This window comes from Dendrobates tinctorius, unplaced genomic scaffold (genome assembly GCF_039654945.1).
Source record: "Dendrobates tinctorius isolate UK_male_01 unplaced genomic scaffold, ASM3965494v1 ptg000396l, whole genome shotgun sequence".
In the NCBI taxonomy this organism is placed as follows: Eukaryota; Metazoa; Chordata; class Amphibia; order Anura; family Dendrobatidae; genus Dendrobates; species Dendrobates tinctorius.
The window spans coordinates 912,580-933,533 of NW_027362062.1; the positions used below are offsets into that span (position 1 = coordinate 912,580).

Below are 20,954 nucleotides of genomic sequence, written 5' to 3' on the forward strand. Positions count from 1 at the left end.
TGTTTTATCAAGACCAAAGTCAGCGCAGCCGTCTAACAGTTAGATTTTAGAGCACTCCATGCTTCCCTCTGCCGACAAGCTTTTTGGAGATGGAAATTTCATTCTCCAGCAGGACTTGGCACCTGTACACACTGCCAAAAGTACCAATACCTGGTTTACAAACAACAGTATCCCTGTGCTTGATTGGCAGCAAACTGACCTGACCTTAACCCCATAGACAATCTAAGGGGTATTGTCAAGAGGAAGATGAGCGACACCAGACCCAACAATGCAGACGAGCTGAAGGCTGCTATCAAAGCAACCTGGGCTTCCATAACCCCTCAGCAGTGCCACAGGCTGATTGCCTCCATGCCACTCCGCATTGATGCAGTAATTGATGCCAAAGGAGCCCCGACCAAGTATTGAGTGCATTTACTGAACATACATTTTCGTTGGCCAACATTCCAGATTTTAAAATCATTTTTGAAGCTGGTGTTATCTCAGTAAATTAGAATACTTTATAATGACTTTTGGGTTTTCATTGGCTGTAAGCCATAATCATCAACATTAACAGAAATAAACACGTGAAACAGATCACTGTTTGTAATGACTCTATATAATACGATTTTCACTTTTTGTATTGAAGAATTGAAATTAACTTTACTCTGTCGCCTCATTGGGGGACACAGAACCATGGTGTTATGCTGCTGTCCACTAGGAGGCGACACTATGCATAATCTGAAAAAGATTAACTTTGGCTCCTCCTCTGCAGTATACACCCCTGGACGGCGTCAGCCTTCTCCAGTTTTTGCTTAGTGTCGCAAGGAGGCACACCTTTTTTTTCTTCCGTTTTTTTTCCTTTTTTCGTCCGGAAATACAGATGAAGAAAAGTGGGTCTCCAGCGAGACTCCCGGCATGGCTCCCTCCTCGGTCCCCCATTAGGGGTACCCGGTTGAGGTGGCTATTCCCCATGTCGCTCCCTCCCCAGTCCCTCGGGTCCTGGTTCGAGGTCGAGACCCCCCTCCTTCCCCAACCCCGTTGGGGTCTGGGTTGAGGTTGAGGCGAGGATGAAGACCCCCTGACGGTGACAGACGCACCCTCCCTAATCCCCCGCAGGGGACATTAGGTTGAGACGCCTCAGGTAGGATCGGAGAACAGGCATCATTCCGCACCTTCCAGGGACCACAGACCAGCTGAGGATCCTGTTGGGGCCGGGGGAGGGTGCGGACTGGATGGCACAGCAGAGACAGGGTTTTTCTGCGTCCCTGTCTCTGCAGCGGCTCCATAGCGCTCCAGGGGCCCCCCATACAAAAACCGCTACCCCTGCTACCCCCCACCGCTATCCAGTCGACCATTCTGGGGGGGTCTGGTACAAATCCGCCCCCCCTCCGGACTACCGCGCCGCTCTGGAGCCCTCCTAGGCATCAGGCCTCTAATTTAGACCGCGGCTTCGGCTTAGCCGAAGCCACCGCCTTTTCCCCGGCCCGCCCCCCGGATGACTAAAATGACACACTGAAGTGTCATAGAAGGGGAGGATTGAGGCAGAAAGGGCGCGTTTTTACACAGCCCAGCGCGCCCTTTTCAGCTCTCCGCCCCCTCCTCCCTCTCCTCAGAGCCCCGGTGGCCATTTTTTCTGGATGAGATCCAGGAGAGGAGCATCACAGCGGTCTCCGGGGGGCACAGAACTGGGATCTGTCGGCGCTGGACCTAGGGGCACACCGGTGGGGTTAGCTCACAGCTGGGTTCTCATTACTCAGCTGTGAATCTATACTTCCTATAAGGCTCTCTGTGGGTTCCCTCTGCGTAGCCACCCCTGTTCGATCCCTAATAGCCAGCCTCTGTGCACTATGCCGGGCTCAAGGAAGAGAACCAGGCAGGAATGTTTCTATGCATTCTGCACAGCCTGCAAAGCCACGCTCCCTAGTGGCAGCACGTATCCGCACTGCCGGGTCTGCATCCAGAACTCTGGGTCAGAACCCCAGGGAGTCCCTACTGACGCTTCAGTGTCACAGGCCACGCCGGAATGGGCAACTCAGATGTCTCAGTCTATGACACAGTCCATTGACAACCTAACTGCCACATTGCTGCAAGCTCTGCAGAGTCGGGCCCCGGCTATGGCCGTTACACAGCAAATGGACAGCTTGTCTCAGGAACATGCTGCTTCCGACTCTCACAGACGTAAGCGGACCCACAGGTCTCGATCACCTGAGTCGCCCTATAGCACAAGGTCCCACTCCAGGGAGAGACAGCGTCATTCCAGGTCTCCTAGGCAGTCCCCTGCCACAGACAGACAGTGCAATTTACCACAGGGATCCCCCACCACAGAAGGCCCCCGCCCCAGGTCGCCCTCCAGGGATCACCTTAGCGAGGCACAGGATTCGGAGGGCATCTGTGACTCCGACTCAGATAACGAACCGGAGAGGTCCGTGGTACCTTCTCCCCCTAGCAATACAGCGCTAGTTGAGGACATAATCTCCGCCATTCATCGGGTGCTAAAAATTCCAGAGTCGGCCCCGGAAGTCCCAGAACATGGGATTTGCTTCGAAAGTGTTCAGAAACCACCTAAGGTCTTCCCTAATCACCATGAGTTTGAGAAAATACTTACCAAACAGTTTGCGCAGCCTGAGAAAAAATTCGCTAATCGCAAATATTTGGAAGCGAAGTACCCCTTCCCACAGAAAGACACCAAACAATGGACAGATCCACCTGAAGTGGACCCTCCGGTTTCTAGGCTAGCAGCGCAGACTTTACTCTCTCTGCCAGATAGCTCAACCCTCAGGGATGCAGCAGACCGGCAAGTAGAACGCATGGCTCGTTCTATTTTCGAAGCGGCAGGCGCCTTTCTGGGCCCTGCGTTTGCTTCAGTTTGGGCGGCCAAGGCCATCCTGGCTTGGGCCAAAAAACTACAGGAGGGTCTTCAAGCTTCAAATCCTGAGCTCTCGGACCAAGCGGTCCAGATAGCAGTGGTAGCAGACTACATGATTCATGCAGCCCTGGATTCCGCAAGAGGTGTAGCTGGAATAGCATCAAACGCCATCACGATCCGACGCATCCTCTGGCTGCGAGAATGGAAAGCGGATGCGGCCTCAAAGAAGTCCCTCACGCGACTTCCGTATTTTACTGGAAGACTTTTCGGCGAAAAGTTGGACACCATGATAGCCAATGCCACTGGGGGTAAGAGTACCTCTCTCCCTCAACTAAAACCGAAACGCACGTTTAAACGAAGAAACCAGACGCGATTCCGATCCTTTCGGAATTCCTCGGGCTGGTCCGTTTCGCGCCAAGCGCAAAACCGTGACCGCTCTCCACGCAGGGACAACCCACGGACGCAGCAGAGACCGGACAGGTCTTGGCAGTCGAAAGCAGGCCAAGCGAAACCCAAGGGAGGAAAACCTCAGAACTTCGCTTCATCATGACTCGCGAACTCCGGAAGACACCCCACCAGTAGGCGGCCGACTTTTACTCTTCCAGCAAGTCTGGCTGCCTACTACAGAAGACAGGTGGGTCAGGGAAATAGTGTCTTCCGGATACAAGATAGAGTTCACTTCCGCTCCACCGAACCGGTTCTTCCTTTCTATTCCTCCAACACCACCAGACAAGGCTCGTGCTTTCCACCAAGCGGTTTCCTCTCTCCTTCAATCAGGAGTTGTTGTGCTGGTTCCCGCGAACGAGAGATTCCGAGGGTTCTACTCAAATTTGTTCGTAGTCCCCAAGAAAGGAGGCAGCGTCCGACCCATACTGGACCTAAAACAGCTCAACAATTACGTACGGGTCCGTCATTTCCGCATGGAGTCCCTCCGGTCCATCATTGCATCCATGGAGCAGGGAGAATACCTCGCCTCCATAGACATACAGGATGCGTATCTGCACATACCAATTGCTCCCGCCCACCAAAGGTTTCTCAGGTTCGCGGTCAACCAAAACCACTACCAGTTTGTCGCCCTTCCGTTCGGACTCGCCACGGCTCCAAGAACGTTCACCAAAGTCATGGCGGCCACCATGGACGTTCTGCACTCAAGAGGCATCCTAATCGTCCCGTACCTGGACGACCTCCTCATCAAGTCTGCCACTTTCAAAGACTGCGAGGTCAGTGTCTCAATCACACTAGACACTCTGAGTCGCCTGGGATGGCTAGTCAACCTACAGAAATCGTCGACTATCCCAACTCGGACTCTAACATTCCTGGGAATGGTATTCGACACCTCCAGGGGCCTGGTGCTCCTTCCCAAGGACAAGACACTGGCCATCCGTCTGGGAGTTCGCACACTCCTTCGCAGTCCTCCTCGATCTCTCCGGTTTGCCATGAGAGTCCTCGGCCGGATGGCAGCAGCAATAGAAGCAGTGCCATTTGCCCAGTTTCACCTCAGGGTCTTTCAACTAGCCATACTCAGATCTTGGGACAGGAACCCCTTCTCCCTCGACAGGGAGTTCAGGTTGACGTCATCAACCAGGAGGTCCCTGCATTGGTGGCTCAAACCAACCTCGCTTACACGAGGGAAGCCCTTCCTCTCAGGACAATGGAAGATCCTGACTACCGATGCAAGCCTGACAGGCTGGGGGGTGGTGCACCTACATCACAGGGCACAGGGCAAGTGGTCACCGAGGGAAGTGACATTGCCCATCAATGTTCTGGAAATCAGGGCCATCCTCTTGGCACTGAGAGCCTTTCATCACTTGCTTGCAGCCTCGCACATACGGATACAGTCGGACAATGCCACGGCTGTGGCTTACGTGAACCACCAAGGCGGGACCCGCAGCGCCCAAGCGATGAGAGAAGGGGCTCATATCCTCCGCTGGGCGGAAGACACGAGGTCGGTACTTTCTGCGGTCCACATTCCGGGTGTAGAAAACTGGGAAGCCGACTTCCTCAGCAGGCAAGGAATGGACTCGGGGGAGTGGTCTCTTCATCCCGAGATTTTTTACCAGATCTGTCAATGCTGGGGAACCCCGGAGGTGGACCTAATGGTATCCCATCTCAATACCAAGGTCCCCAATTTCATGGCCAGGACACACGACCCGCGGTCGCTCGGAGCGGATGCCCTGGTCCAGGACTGGTCCCAGTTCCGACTCCTGTACATATTTCCACCCCTCCCCCTAATCTCCAGGGTCGTGAGGAAGATCAAGCAAGAGGGAGTTCCGACCATCCTCATCGCACCAGACTGGCCCAGACGTACATGGTACGCCGACATCGTCCAACTTACAGCAGACGCCCCCTGGCGTCTACCCGACCGTCACGACCTTCTGTCTCAAGGTCCGTTCTTCCACCAGAATTCAGGGGCTCTCAATTTGACGGCATGGCCCTTGAAACCTGGATTCTAACCCAGGCAGGTTTTTCTCCGGCAGTCATTGCAACTATGATCAGGGCAAGGAAGCCTGCCTCCGCCAAGCTCTATTATCGTACCTGGAGAGCTTTCTTTTCTTGGTGCGAATCTCATGGACAAGTCCCACTCCCTTATTCCCTCCCGAAGGTACTAGGTTTTCTTCAATCGGGCCTAGACGCCAAGCTATCCTTAAGTTCGCTTAAGAGTCAGGTGTCGGCGCTTTCAGTTCTTTTTGAAAAGCGCATTGCTATTAAACCGCAAGTAAGGACTTTCATCCAGGGAGTTTCCCGATTGGTTCCTCCCTACAAACGTCCGCTGGATACGTGGGACCTCAATCTGGTCCTGACAGCATTGCAAGCTCCACCCTTCGAACCTCTTAGAGGAGTTCCACTCTCCATTCTGTCTCAGAAAGTGGTTTTTCTAGTGGCGATCACCTCGTTACGCAGAGTGTCGGAATTGTCAGCACTTTCCTGCAGACGGCCTTTCCTAGCCTTTCACCAAGACAAGGTGGTTCTCCGCACGGTACCATCCTTCCTTCCGAAGGTTGTGTCCAACTTTCACCTCAATGAGGAGATTTCACTGCCATCCCTTTGCCCGGTTCCGGTTCATAGAGTGGAGAAGGCTCTGCATACGCTTGGCCTTGTCAGAGCATTGCGGATTTACGTGTCCAGGACTGCACCTTTCCGGAAATCTGATTCCCTCTTCATTCTTCCGGAAGGTAGTCGCAAGGGGCTGCCGGCTTCCAAGGCTACCCTTGCCAGGTGGATCAAGTCCACCATACATGAGGCCTACCGACTTAACAGTTCTCCTCTTCCGGCCGGTATCACGGCACACTCTGCACGGGCAGTAGGGGCCTCCTGGGCCATTCGGCATCAGGCTTCGGCACAACAAGTGTGTAAGGCGGCCACTTGGACTAGCCTACACGTTTACGAAACACTACAGTGTTCATACCCAGTCCTCAGCCGATGCGAGCCTGGGTAGACTGGTTCTGCAGGCGGAAGTGCCCCTAACTTAGGGACCTGCTAGCACAATATTCGTCCATTGCTTCCCACCCAGGGACTGCTTTGGGACGTTCCATGGTTCTGTGTCCCCCAATGAGGCGACAGAGTAAAGGAGATTTTTGTGTACTCACTGTAAAATCTTTCTCTTAGCCTCTAATTGGGGGACACAGCTCCCACCCTGTTGCCCTTTTGGGCCGTTGTTTACGGTTGAGTTCTCATATTGTTCTTTGAGCTCGTACATAGTAGCCTTCTTAAAGGCATGGTTATGTTATTTGGTTACGTTCCCCCTAATGCTTTGGCACAAAACTGGAGAAGGCTGACGCCATCCAGGGGTGTATACTGCAGAGGAGGAGCCAAAGTTAATATTTTTCAGATTATGCATAGTGTCGCCTCCTAGTGGACAGCAGCATAACACCATGGTTCTGTGTCCCCCAATTAGAGGCTAAGAGAAAGAGATTTTACGGTGAGTACACAAAATCTCCTTTTTTTTGATATTCTAACTTTGTGAGATGCACCTGTGTGTGTGTGTGTGTGTGTGTGTGTGTGTGTGTGTGTGTGTGTATATATATATATATATATATATATATATATATATATATATATATATATATATATATATATAATTTTATTGTACACACTCATATGTACATACACACATCGGCAACAACCTATCCAATCCACACAGGTAGTTGAATCAAACCATAGATGTCCATAAATTAAAGGTGCGTAATAATGCGAAATGACACAGGGATAAAGTATTGAACACATGAAGAAAGGGAGAAGCAAAACGCCCTGGAAAGTCCTGGCACCAGCTGTAATTAGAAAGCAACCCTGCCACTTAGTGAAAAATATTAGCTGGTTCAACTGATGGTCTATAAAAAGGTGTCTCATTACCAAGGTGCCACACAAACATCTCAAGATGAGTAAAACCAGTGAGCTGTCTCAAGACCTTCATAACCTTATTGTTGCAAAACATACTGATGGCATTGGTTTCAGAAGAATTTGTAAACTAATTTCATATATTTTTACTAAGAAAACTGGTGACGTATTCAATACTTATTTCAATGCTGTGTATATATTTACACAGCACCTGCTGCTTTTATATTATGAATGACCTTGAATATGTCTGTACATAAATCACATAACTTTTGATTTTTCTTACTGTGTAGTTTCAGCCTTTTATGCCGAATGTTATAACAAGAGGATACAGTTTAATGCTCACATATGGACAAAGTCTAAATTTTTGGGAATGTCCATCGGAGTCCATAATATCGGGCAAGGTAACACACAAGTTATGTTGTTGTATAGGAGTTAAAAAGTTGCAAGTAGCTGCACCTGCATGAAAATAAACTCTCTCCATTTTTCTCTCTGTAGGTTGTGTGACCTGCTTGGACTACGATGAGCACTACATCCTAACTTTCCCCAATGGTTACGGGAGGTCAGTAAATGTCATTCTAGACAGGGCTACAAGCTACTTTGGAGTCTTGCATTAACTGTTATGTTGTAATACTTTATAAAAACGGTGGATAAAAATATCTGTATCCTCAGGTCCATACTGACTGTGCCTTGGGTGGAGCTGGGAGGAGAATGCAACATTAACTGTTCCAAAACTGGATACAGCGCCACAATCACGTTTCATACCAAACCCTTCTATGGCGGCAAGAAGCACAGAATAACAGCAGAGATCTAGTAAGTGTCGAAAACAGACGTTTTATTTGCAAATGGAGATGGAAATATCCACCTTCCTAGATGCTCACTTGTGTAAGGCCTTGTATACACAGCCGTACTATTCCTCTGCACAACCTACAGGTTGTACGTAGCTGTGTTATGGCCCCCGTCGCTGTCCTTGCACTGATTAACCTTCCACTATGTAATACAATTTACTTTTATCACACTTGCCAACAAAGCTCTCCACACTGCTGCACTGCCCTACATCCTCTCTCATTTTGTAATATAATCCACCCGTGTTCTTCTATAATGCAAATGATCTAACACTAACATCCTCCATAATCTGACCCTCCCACTGCCGTCTCCAGGACTTTTCTCGTGCTGCACCAGTTCTCTGGAATGCACAACCCTAAACATTCAATGTGGTTTTCAGTATCCACAGTTTTAAGCGTGCCCGAAGATGCTTCTTTTTAGGCTGGCTTATCACTTCACGTCACTAGTTTTAACTGTTCTCAGTTCTCCTTTCCTATATTCAAAACCATGTCCAGTCTTTCAGTCGTCCCCACACCCTCCATGCACTTGGTAGCATTTTGTATCCTAACCATACACAGAATATTTATTGCTAAAATATCAGGAGAGCTGACTTCGTTTTAAGGCTTTTGACAAACCAGTCCTGCATTTTTATTAAAAAATGAGTGCCCTGAAAAAGCACAGATCTATAATATGTGTCTGAGTTGATGAGACGTGGGGTCTGAATGTCATGTTCTTGGGTTCATGTTGTACTTGTCGATGTTACTCAAGGCTTCATCAACCGCTAAGTTCACCATAAGCATATACGCAGAAAGGATAGGTAATAAATCCATATGTCCCTTTCGCCATAGTGAAAAGTCAATAAATGGCGCTTACAATTTGTTTTTGTTTGTTTTTTTAGTCCTCCCAATGACAAGAAATCAATATGTTCGGTGGAAGGAGAGTGGAATGGCGTCATGTATGCAAAATATGCAAATGGGGTAATTGAATATCCTTAGAATTTTCCACTGCTGTATTCACATGGTTAAGTGTCAGTTATAAGTCTGCCGATAACTTACTATAGTTATATAGAATATTAGACAGCCTGTCCACATGATGTTTTGGTTATGATTTACATACTGCCTTAAAAGGGGCTCCTGTCACATAATTTAAATGGCAAAATGGCAGCCTGTCCTAGTAACATGTCTGACGAAAACGCTGCTCCTGAGATCTGTACCTTAACTAACAGAGGAGCTGAATCGTAAGCATACATACTAGTGAGCTGCCAGAGCTGACCTGTGACAGAAGAAATAAATCTTTGGCAGACTACGCACGCACGGAGGGCTGAGACTGAAGCTAAAATTATTTGCGCTCAATCAGCCTATAGAAGAATATTTATTTATTTGTTCTCATGTCACAGCTCTTCTCTTTGGCTCACGGAGGTATGTGTGGTTACAATACAGCTCCTCTCTCAGTTGAGACACAGGTTTCGGAAGCTGTGTTTCTTCGGACTGCAGCCCATCCTGGCACATGATTAGGATAGGCTGCGGTTTGCATTACGGTGGGGGACATTTTATTACTTTGGAGTACCCCTGTAAGTTACAGCAGTGTTACCTAATGGGCAGAGATATCACTTTTTACCATTTTAACTATTTAAGGGACTTGTATCTGAAATACGGATAGGTATGAATACAGACGTTAGCAGCCTTCTCTCACATCAGCGATATTTTCAATGTCCTTTTGATCCTCCGTTTTTTTATATGGTGACTTTTGTCTTATTTCTCATTTTCTTCTTATACTCAGGAGAATGTAGATTTTATAGATACCAAGAAAATGCCTATAGTCAAGAAAAGGGTTCGGAAGTTAGAGGATCAGATAGAGCATGAATCTAGACGGTAAGTTTTCTTTCTGCACGGTGGTGTCACGTCGGGTCATTATTCCTCTGCTTATATTTCTGAATGAATCGCATTAAGTCCGCCAACAAAATGTGTACGCCTAATACCAAAACATAGGGTTATACTTTGTCATGTGACTTGGCAATGTGCACACCGGACTGATGCACAAGTCTTTTTATTATGAAAAAAAGTTGTCCACCTTTGAGGAGTTCATTCAGATAGAATGACTGGCATGTTTGTTGCTGTTTAAATTTTTCTGAGCTCCTCCCTGCTGATTTAGGACTACAGACCACAGCAAAGTTGAATGTGCAGCTAACAAAGCCTGTAAAAGCCAGACTGTGACTAAACGTTAAACCCAAGTGCAAAAATTATATCTAGCCCCAAATACATGCATTTAACTAAAAAAAAAAAATGTTCAGCAAAGGTGGACATCCTTTTTTAATCTGTACTCCCCTCTTGTCAGATTATGGAAAGATGTCACATATAACTTAAAAATCAGAGACATCGATGCAGCCACGGAGGCAAAGCACCGCCTGGAAGAGAAACAGCGAACGGAAGCAAGGGAGCGCAAAGAGAAGGAGGAACAATGGGAAACTCGGGTAAGTGCCTCATCCCCACCACTGTCTATGTGATGATGGTTGGAGCATATTCTATCCTTGAAGGTATTTTAATAAATTATTAGTAATAACTTGAATAGCGAGTGATATGGATTCACGAGTCATCGCATATGTGACCAGTTGACAACCACTCGGTCTCGTCCTTTTCTTTTGCATCCCGAGATCCGCGTTGAAGAGCTGACATCCTTGAAGAGCTGACGTCCTATCAGCAGATGCAGTAGTGATTTGTTTGGACGCCTTGTGAGATCACTAGGCGGCAGAACTGGAATTCTGCTACTAAATCCAAAACCGTTGTCTTTGCCATTGGGTTTTAAGTAGGTTGTTTCCGTCTTGCCAAAGCAATGGCAGATCCTGAGAATGAGGGAGGTCTAGTGCTGGTGGAATGCTACATGACTGTCTAATATTTCCTCTGCTACGCTGTGCAGGGAAAGACATCGTGCCCCATTCACTTGTACAGAGCTGTGTTGTAGTGCCCCTGCACAGGAGGTGATATCACTGTGGGGTGCACAGCGTCACGTCATCAGCTTCTACTAAATGGTGGAGGTCTTATAGGTTCAATACTTACAGTACTGAGGGCCCCCTTACTGGGGGGATACTGTACTTCTACACAGTGACAATTCAAGCCATCATTGTGTCCATGTTCACACCATCACTAGAATTACCCCTATTAAACTGTCCAGACACAATTTGATTGACAGACAAACATTTAACAGTGTCCCCTTATAAGTGTGCAGATTTGCTGTATCCTGCAGCATCTTATACACCATTGGGCAGAGAGGATCGGACGCACAAAATCAAGCTTATAGATTACCCAGGGCTGTTACATACACGTTGACTGAAAGAGTTGGGTTTCAGACAAATGTGATGTGTGTGACCTGTTCAGTTAGGAATCATGTCAAGGGGCATGTTATCGATTTGTGACTTCCAAACCAGTGCGTGTCCATCATACACCAGCGTGGAGCGCACCGCTACTCTGCAGTGCTCTCTTTAGTGATTGACAGTTTGGGGCAGCAGCTTAGTCTGAGCCGCAGGTGTGAACGGTGCTCTTTGCAATGCTGCAAGCAGGGATAGGAGGCATGTAAAGGCACTGAAGCCAGATCCAGCCAAAGTTCTATTGCAAACACCTAACAAACGCTCCACTCCTTGCTTAAGAAACCAGACACTATAAAATGAAAAAAAAAAAAAATATTCAGTGCAAATTTTATAATTTCTCATGAGACACGTGTAGCAGTGTTTTTACTGTAGAATAGACGCAGCTGTGCAGTTATATGTATGTATGTGTGTGTGTGTGTGTGTGTATATATATATATATATATATATATATATATATATATATATATATATATATATATATATATATAATCAATGACATTAGCTCGCCTTGTTAGACACATTAGTTGCCACTGATATTAGCGCCGTAAAGCAGAACACGACCCTATAAATAATGGATGACGTCTTCTTGTCTTAGCTATTCCACGAGGACGGAGAATGCTGGGTGTACGATGAACCATTACTGAAGAGACAGCCTTCCCTCAGGCATTAAATGGCTTACAGGACAATTGTAGCAGAAATAAAAGTATCATCTGAAGCTCAGAAAGGAAGAAGGTATTCTCACGTTTCTAGATGACGATCTTCCCTGTGGTGCTGAGATCCCCTTGCACTGCAGCGGTTCCTTACTCAGGGATACTGGACTTCTACGGAGTGACAATTCAAGCAGGACATGGTGACCCGCCAGCATCGTGTTCATGCTATAAGAAAATAAAAACAGACCCTTTTTCTTTATATTTTTTTATTTTTTTGTTTACTATTCTGTCCCTTTTCAAATGTATGTGTGACCTGTTGGCAGTGAAGGCAGCTATTCTATGACATGGAAAGTGATTGAAAATGATGCAACCCATCATATTAACCCAGTGGGTGGAATATTGGCTATGCCCACAGAATGGCTGCCACCATTGTAAGTAGACAACAAGTGCACTTTAAAGAACTGACCCCGGGCAACCATGTAAAATGCATTGTAAAGACTATTTGCCCGGACGTCTGCTCTTCTGATGATTTACAGGACCTGATGACTCTTCTGTATCCATATGTTTTCAGTTTCTTCTTGTGTATATAATCTGCCATTTTATTATACGTAACATGTAATTCCAAAAGTTTCCACAACTTTACTTTCATCAACAAGTATTTGTTTCCCAATACCCTCAGATATGTAGATCTGCCTCTCTATCTCACCGACTTCGACATTTAGTCCTTTTTTTTCCCCAAAAAATTGGTCTTGCCTTTGTATTTATTTATTTCCTAATGAAATGTTAGAGCAAATTATTTTATTAGATTTGCATTTATGATTTGCAATTAAAATCTAATCTTCAGAAAATCCTTTTTTTTTTTTTTTTTTTTTTTTTCTCCTCCCCATTACCGTAGAAAGAAACACAAAGAAAAAAGACAGTATGACAAACATGCAAAAATACTCTGTTGTAAAAAATGTATAACTGTAGACAGCAAGTGCTAGTAAAAAAAGGATAACAAAAACAGGGTATTTAGCTGATACGTTTTTTGCAAAAAATGTATACTAAGCCACTCCACAAACGTCATGGTATACCCATCTCGGAGCAGTCCTATCTAATGTACTTAAAACCTGATCATGTGAACAGTACCTATATGTTTGACAAAAAGGAGAGAAAGAAATGGGCCATGAGCAGGGGATCACCCTGAATAGGACATAGCATATATAATACAAATTTTATTAAACTCAGCAAACAGCAAAAATTCTTAACATTAAAAATGGTCACAGATGTGACACATACACAAATACAATGCTCTTAATAGAGCAACCCACCTGCTACCAACTATCACCCTCACCGAGAATGATGCCTATATCCCTAGGTCCATGTAAACAGGATTCTCAATAGGAGAATTAGTAAGCCCACACATAAGTAATATAGAGCATATGAGTCAGAAACACCAATCATATACAAATACAATGAAAAAATGATGCAATTCCAACCCAATAATTACAAAAAAACAGTACAAGGGATAATGTAAACCCAAGAAGATGCTGATCACTATGAGGTGTACAAAAAAGATAGAAATGAATAGACCTCATATATGCGTAGAGGTACCCCAGCCCAAGATCAGACATAGGGAACATCAAGGACCAGATCAGCCAGACCATTAGGGGCTAGAGAGGGTCTAAGTGGGCATAGAAAATCTCCATAACCACCCCAAATGATAACCACACATGCAAATCAGCACAATACAAAACCCATGAGAAGTGAAGTGGGCAGGTAGAGCCAGAGACCCGACGCGTGTCGCCATTCTAGGTGGCTTCGCCATTTCTTTGTTTCTCAACAGTACCTATATGAGCAGGATTCAGAAAAGTGCTTCCTGATGTGGGCACGCTGTGCAAGACTGCTTTTTATGTGCATGTCACACAAGAGAGGGGCAGGAATCTTCCAAACATTGCCTAAGCAAGAAACTAATAGATTAAAAACACGTGACATGCACAAAAGTGAACAGGTCGGTTGGACAGTGTTCACACCACCCAAAGACTGAAACACAGAGAAAAAACACCGTATGACAAACGTGCAAAAATACTCTGTTGTAAAAAATATATAATGGTAGACAGCAAGTGCTAGTAAAAAAAAAATGATAAAAACAGGGTATTTAGTTGATACGTTTTCTCCTACGCCTCATTGGAGGACACAGACAGTGGGTGTTATGCTGCTAGCCACTAGGAGGACACTAAGTAAACACTGAACGTTAACTCTGAGATTTCTCCAGTTCTTGCTTAGTGTCTGTAGTAGGCACTTGGGTCTGGCTTCAGACCCCATCATTTTTATTTTCGATTTTGATTTTTCTATAAATTTTTATTTTTTAATTAACGGAGTGAAGGGGGCGATGGTTCCTTTCAACGGACTGCTCTCCCCCGAACCAACAACAGGCGAGCACGCAGAGTATATCTCCCCGTACACTTTCCTGCGACAACGGGGCGTCCCCTAGTCACGTTTTGTGCTTCAGCATCGGTGAGTTCTGGCTCTCGCTCTCCCTCTCCAAATATTCGCAGCGAACATGACTCTGAATTCGAGTCTGACACGTCAGTCCCTCAGAATCCCCCAAACAACCAAAAGTCACTTGATTCGCTTATAGAGTCAGTCAACAGGATTCTGAAGTTGGATGAGGAAAATATTCCTGCTCCGGAGCGCGCTATCTCCTTTAAGAAGACTAAACGTGTGCGCAGGTTATTTGCCAGCCATCCGGAGTTTAAGGACATTGTCCAAAGACATAGGGACCGACCATATAAGCGGTTTACAGGGCAAAAGCCTACTGAGGCCAAATACCCTTTTGCTCCAGATCTAATGAAGGATTGGTTAGAGTCCCCTTCGGTGGACCCTCCTGTTTCGCATCTTGCTTCAAAAACGCTGCTATCCGTTTCGGAGGGCTCTTCAGTCAGAAACCCCTCCGATCATCAAATCGACTATCTCACTCGCTCAGTTTTTGTAGCTTCAGGAGCGGCACTTTTTCCATCCTTCACGGTGACTTGGGTGGCTAAGGCAATGGCCGCTTGGGCAGAAGTCTTAATTACTGCCTTCCAAGTTAGCAATCTTCCGGAGGCAACAAGTGTCGCCAGGCAGATAATTCACGCAGGGGACTTTGTGGAGGATGCTTTTTTACATGCTGCCAATTGTGCCGCTAATTCCGTCTCCATTAGAAGAGCCTTATGGCTCCGTGACTGGCGGGCAGATTCCCCTTCCAAAAAATCATTGACTTCTCTGCCCTATCAAACTGGTCGCCTATTTGGAGAGAAACTGGACCAGCTCATTTCGGACTCTACCGGGGGGAAAAGTAAATTCCTTCCCCAACATAAGGCTGTCCAGCCGTTTCGGAATCAACAGTCGACTCGTTTTGAGCTTTTCGCAACAATTCCAGTTGGTGCTCCTCAACCTCCTCTTCCGGACCAAGTCGGGCCCCGTGTGGAGACAGATCACCAGTTCTCATACAGAAATAACCGCTATTGGAAGCCCAGGTCAAGGGCATCTGGATCTAGAGGAGCCAGATCCCATAGATCCTCTGCACAATGACTTGTTGCGGTATCCGGCAGACACCGACAAAGTAGGTGGTTGTCTACTTTCATTCAGTCAGACCTGGCTCGTGGTCGTTCACGACGAGTGGGTCAGGGAGCTGGTGTTCTCTGGATACAAAATAGATTTTGTTTCTCTCCCTCCGACACGTTTCTTCCGGTCCTCTACTCCCAAGAAAAAGACAACAGCCTTCCTTCGGGGCCGTTCAGGCGCTGCAAAGGGACGGAGTCATCATTCCGGTCCCTCCACAAGAAAGGTTCAAGGGTTTTTATTCAAACCTTTTTGTGGTTCCAAGAAGGACGTAACGATGCGGCCCATACTGGACCTCAAGCTGTTAAATCAGTTTGTCAAGGTACGGCGATTCCGAATGGAATCCCTCCGATCAGTTCTCTCCTCCATGGAAAAAGGAGAGTTTCTAGCATCCATTGACATCAAAGATGCTTATCTTCACATCCCGATTTGCCCATCCCACCAGCAGTTTCTGCGTTTTGCAAGTCGCGAGGAACACTTCCAGTTCGTTGCCTTGCCCTTCAGACTCGCCACCCCCTCCCCCCCGGGTCTTTACCATGGTCATGGCGGCTGTCATGGCCATTCTTCACGCTCGGGGAGTGGTGGTACTCTCGTATCTAGAACATCTGCTGATACAGGGTCCGTCCCAGCCTGCGAGGAATCCGTGGATATCACAGTAAATACTCATTCGCCTGGGTTGGAAGATAAACTTCGAAAAGTCTTCCCCAACACCGGCCCAGCAGATTTCCTTTTTGGGAATGGTCTTGGATACTTCCTGCGGGTTGGTAATTCTCCCTCCAGAAAAGGCCCGAGCTTTGCAACAGGCAGTGCAGACTCTTTCCCGTCCGGTTTCTCACTCTATTAGTTTCAGCATGAGAGTTTTGGGAAAGATGGCAGCAATGGAAGCGGTTCCATTCGCACAGTTCCATCCCCGCCCTTTGCAACAAGCCTTGCTGTTGACTTGGGACAAGAACCCGTTCTCCCTGGACGTCGGTTCCTTCTGCCCCTGCGGGTCAGACAAGCCCTCAAGTGGTGGACACTGAAGTCCTCCCTGAGTCAAGGAAGGTCTTTTCTCCCAGTACGATGGATGGTAGTGACCACAGACGCAAGTCTTCTGGGGTGTGGTGTTTCGTCACCACACGGCACAGGGTCGTTAGTCAATTCGGGAGTCACGTCTTCCCATCAACATTTTGGAGATACGAGCAATCAGATTAACCCTACTGAGTTTTCCACCATCTTGCAGGTCACCCCATCAGGTTCCAATCCGACAATGCCACGGCTGTAGCGTATATCAACCGTCAGGGGGGGTACTCGGAGCAGGATGGCCATGCGCGAAGTGAGTCATATCTTCCATTGGGCCGAGACCAACCATTCCGCCCATCTCAGCGATCTAAATCCCGGGCGTGGAGATTTGGGCAGCAGATTTTCACAGTCGCCAAGGCCTTGCCTCGGGAGAGTGGTCTCTTCATCCGGAAGTCTTTCAGCAGATTTGCCATCGTTGGGGGACTCCGGATGTGGATCTCATGGCCTCAAGATTAAACAAAGTTCCGCGATTCATTGCGCGATCCATGCACCATCGCAGCGGACGCCCTAGTTCTGCCGTGGCCCCAGTTCCGGCTCCCGTACATTTTTCCCCCTCTCCCGAGGGTCAAGAAAATCAGAACAGAGGGAGTACCGGTCATCCTAGTCACACCAGATTGGCCGCGCCAGGCTTGGTACGCAGAACTAGTACAACTAGTCGCCAACGTCACCTGGCGACTTCCCGATCGCTTGGATCTACTCTCTCAGGGCCAGATTTACCACCAGAACTCTGGGGCCCTGTCTTTGACGGCGTGGCCATTGAATCCTGGATTTTAGCACAGGCTGGATTTTCTCACGACGTGATTTCCACCATGATTAGTGCTAGGAAGCCTGTGTCCATGCGCATTTATCACCGCACCTGGAAAACCTTTTCATGGTGCAAGGATCATGGTCAATCCCCTCTGGTGTTTTCCATTCCTGCCATATTGGAATTCCTTCAATCCGGATTAAAGTCAGGCCTTGCGCTTAGCTCGCTCAAGGGCCAAATTTCAGCCTTGTCAGTGCTATTCCAACGCAAAATTGCCACCAAACTTCAGGTCAAGACGTTCATTCATGGAGTTTCCCATGTGGTGCCTCCCTAAAAGAGGCCATTGGAATCATGGGACCTTAACTTGGTTCTCGGGCCTTACAGGAGAATCCTTTCGAACTGCTGCAGGACGTACCACTAACCGTTCTCTCTTGGAAGGTGGTCTTTCTAGTGGCAATTACGTCAATGAGACGAGTTTCGGAATTGGCAGCCCTGTCCTGCCGTCCTCCTTTCCTGAATTTTCATCAGGACAAGGCAGTTCTCAGGACATCCCCGTCTTTCCTGCCCAAAGTCGTTTCCTCTTTCCATCTCAATGAGGAAACTGTTTTTGCCTTCCTTCTGTCCAGCACCAGTCCATCGCATTGAGAAGGCCCTCCACACCCTGGATGTGGTTAGGGCTCTGAGATGGTACATCTTGCGGACGGCTCCCTTCCGCAAGTCAGATGCCCTGTTCGTACTTCCAGAGGGGCATAGGAAGGGTCTAGCCACTTCAAAAGCAGCGCTAGCCAGGTGGATTCGCTTGGCTATAGAGGAATCCTACCGTGTCAGGAACATGCCTGTCCCAGCAGGGATTAAGGCGCACTCTACCCGCTCAGTGGGCGCCTCTTGGGCCATTTGGCACCAGGGCTCGGCAGAACAGGTCTGCAAGGCTGCTACTTGGTCCAGTCTACATACCTTTACCAAACATTACCAAATTCATTCTCAAGCCTCTGCGGATGCAGCTCTTGGCACACGCATCCTGCAATCGTCAGTACCACAGTGTTGAGTCAGTGGTACATGGGGTGTTAGCAGTTGTATGCTCCCCACATAGGTATTGCTTTAGGACGTCCCACTGTCTGTGTCCCCCAATGAGGCGTAGGAGAAATAGGGACTTTTGTGTACTCACCGTAAAATCCTTTTTCTCCTAGCCAATCATTGGGGGACACAGCACCCACCCTGTTTAGCCTATTGGCTTACTGTAGCATTCTTTGGTTTTGACATACTTATGGTTATTGTTACTTGTTTAATGCTCCTACTGCTTTTTCACCGAACTGGAGAAATCTCAGCCAGTGAGAGGGTGTATACTGCAGGGGAGGAGTTATCTTTTTTTTTCTGTGTTCACTTAGTGTCCTCCTAGTGGCAAGCAGCATAACACCCACTGTCTGTGTCACCCAATGATTGGCTCAGAGAAAAGGATTTTACTGTGCGTACCCATCTCGGAGCAGTCCTATCTAATGTATTTAAAACCCGATCAGGTGAACAGTACCTATATGAGCAGGATTCAGAAAGGCGCTTCCTGATGTGGGCACACTGTGCAAGATGGCTCTTTAATGTGCATGTCACACAAGAGAGGGGCGGGAATCTCCCAAATCTTGCATAAGCAAGAAACTAATAGATTAAAAACACATGTGACATGCACAAAAGTGAACAGGTCGGTTGGACAGTGTTCACACCACCCAAAGACTGAAACACAAAGAAAAAACACAGTATGACAAACGTGCAAAAATACTCTGTTGTAAAAAATAGGGTATTTAGTTGATACGTTTCTTGCAAAAAATGTATACTAAGCCAACGCACCAACGTCACGGTATACCCATCTTGGAGCAGTCCTATCTGATGGATTTAAAACCTGATCATGTGAACAGTACCTATATGAGCAGGATTCAGAAAGGCGCTTCCAGAGTATTTTTGCACGTTTGTCATATTATGCTTTTCTTTGTATTTCAGTCTTTGGGTGGTGTAAACACTGTCCAACCGACCTGTTCCCTTTTATGCATGTCATATGTGTTTTTAATCTTTCACCATAGAAAGACCCGGTGTCAGTAAGTCACTGGCAGTAATGGGAGCGTACTGGCATCCAACAGATACAATAAGTTCTTGGAAATTGGTATATTTCTTCCCATTTTCTAATAAGCGTGGTGATTGCAAATAAAACTTTACATTTTATATAAAAAAAAAATAGATTCCCATCTAGGACCTGTATGGTTTGTTCACAGGCTTTGTCGGAAATTATCTGATAAATGCGCGCCGTGCCTCTAGGAACTGCACCTGTGGAGAGAATGGAGTTTTCATGGTTGTCCGGCCTTAGGCTACAAGTCTGCAGTCACTCAATATGACTGCAGACTTGTGAATCATCACATCATGCACACTGAGGATTCTCCAATGCCATATTCTGACTAGACTTGTCTGGCCTCACTCAATACACTTGCATTAAGCAAGGCTGCGCATGTCTAGTCGGCACGTGACTACAGATTTGAAGCTTAATACCGGATGGTCCCTTTTTGTAAGAATACGTATTTACAAGTGAGGCTAGTTTCACACTAGCGTTTTTTTATCGCTGCGCTTCGTGCACAATAAATTTTATTTCTATAGCGCCGACATATTCCGCAGCACTTTACATTTCAGAGGGGATTTGTACAGACAATAGACATTACAGAATAACAATAATCATAGATTATAACAAATACCAAGAGGAATGAGGGCCCTGCTCGCAAGCTTACAGTCTATGAGGAAAGAAGTAGACACGAAAGGTGGGTGGTAACAATTGCCCTGATTAACACATACAGTTAAGTGTGTAACAGTACAGACACAGAGGGCTAATGGGTGCATAAAGCATGTGGGAACATGATGCGGGGAACCTGGTTATGGTAAAACTTTTGACTGTGCCACCCAGGGATAGATTAGGTTAATGTGTTGAGGCAGTAGGCCAGTCTGAATAAATGCGTTTTGAGGGCACGCTTAAAATTGTGGGGACTGAGGACTAATCGTATTGACCTGGAAGTGCATTCCAAAGAATTGGCGCAGCACGTGTAAAGTCTTGGAGACGGGAGTGGGAGGTTCTGATTATTGAGGATGCTAACCTCAGGTCATCAGCAGAACGGAGGGCATGGGTAGGGTTGTATACTGAAACAAGGGAGGAGATGTAGGGTGGTGCTGAGCCGTGGAGAGCTTTGTGGGTGAGGGTAATAAGTTTGTACTGGATTCTGCAGTGGATGGGTAGCCAGTGTAATGACTGGCACAAGGTAGAGACATCGGTGTAACGATTGGTGAGGAATATGATCCTGGCTGCAGCATTCAGGACAGATTGGAGTGGGGAGAGTTTTGTAAGAGGGAGACCGATTAGAAGAGAGTTACAATAGTCGAGACGAAACTGAATAAGAGAAACAGTAAGAGTTTTTGCAGAGTCAAAAGTAAGAAAAGGTCGAATTCTAGAAATGTTTTTGAGGTGCAGATAACAAGAGCGAGCCAGTGATCGAATGTGGGGGGCAAAGTAAAGCTCGGAATCAAGTATGA

At 46.9% G+C, this 20,954-nt stretch overlaps 1 protein-coding gene across 4 annotated transcripts in view; it reads left to right on the top strand.

Annotated features, from left to right (window-relative positions):
- The window catches only part of OSBPL9 (oxysterol binding protein like 9), a 98,219-nt gene extending 85,358 nt beyond the window's left edge, over window positions 1-12,861 (top strand). For all 4 annotated transcript variants that reach the window (XM_073563649.1, XM_073563651.1, XM_073563648.1 and 1 more), the window contains 7 exons: window positions 7,471-7,581; window positions 7,676-7,739; window positions 7,850-7,990; window positions 8,901-8,979; window positions 9,782-9,873; window positions 10,337-10,472; window positions 11,959-12,861. In XM_073563649.1, the coding sequence (XP_073419750.1) occupies window positions 7,471-7,581; window positions 7,676-7,739; window positions 7,850-7,990; window positions 8,901-8,979; window positions 9,782-9,873; window positions 10,337-10,472; window positions 11,959-12,033 (698 nt within the window). In that variant the 3' untranslated portion in view covers window positions 12,034-12,861. The remainder of the gene's footprint in view (window positions 1-7,470; window positions 7,582-7,675; window positions 7,740-7,849; window positions 7,991-8,900; window positions 8,980-9,781; window positions 9,874-10,336; window positions 10,473-11,958) is intronic.
- The last annotated feature ends 8,093 nt before the right edge of the window (window positions 12,862-20,954 follow it).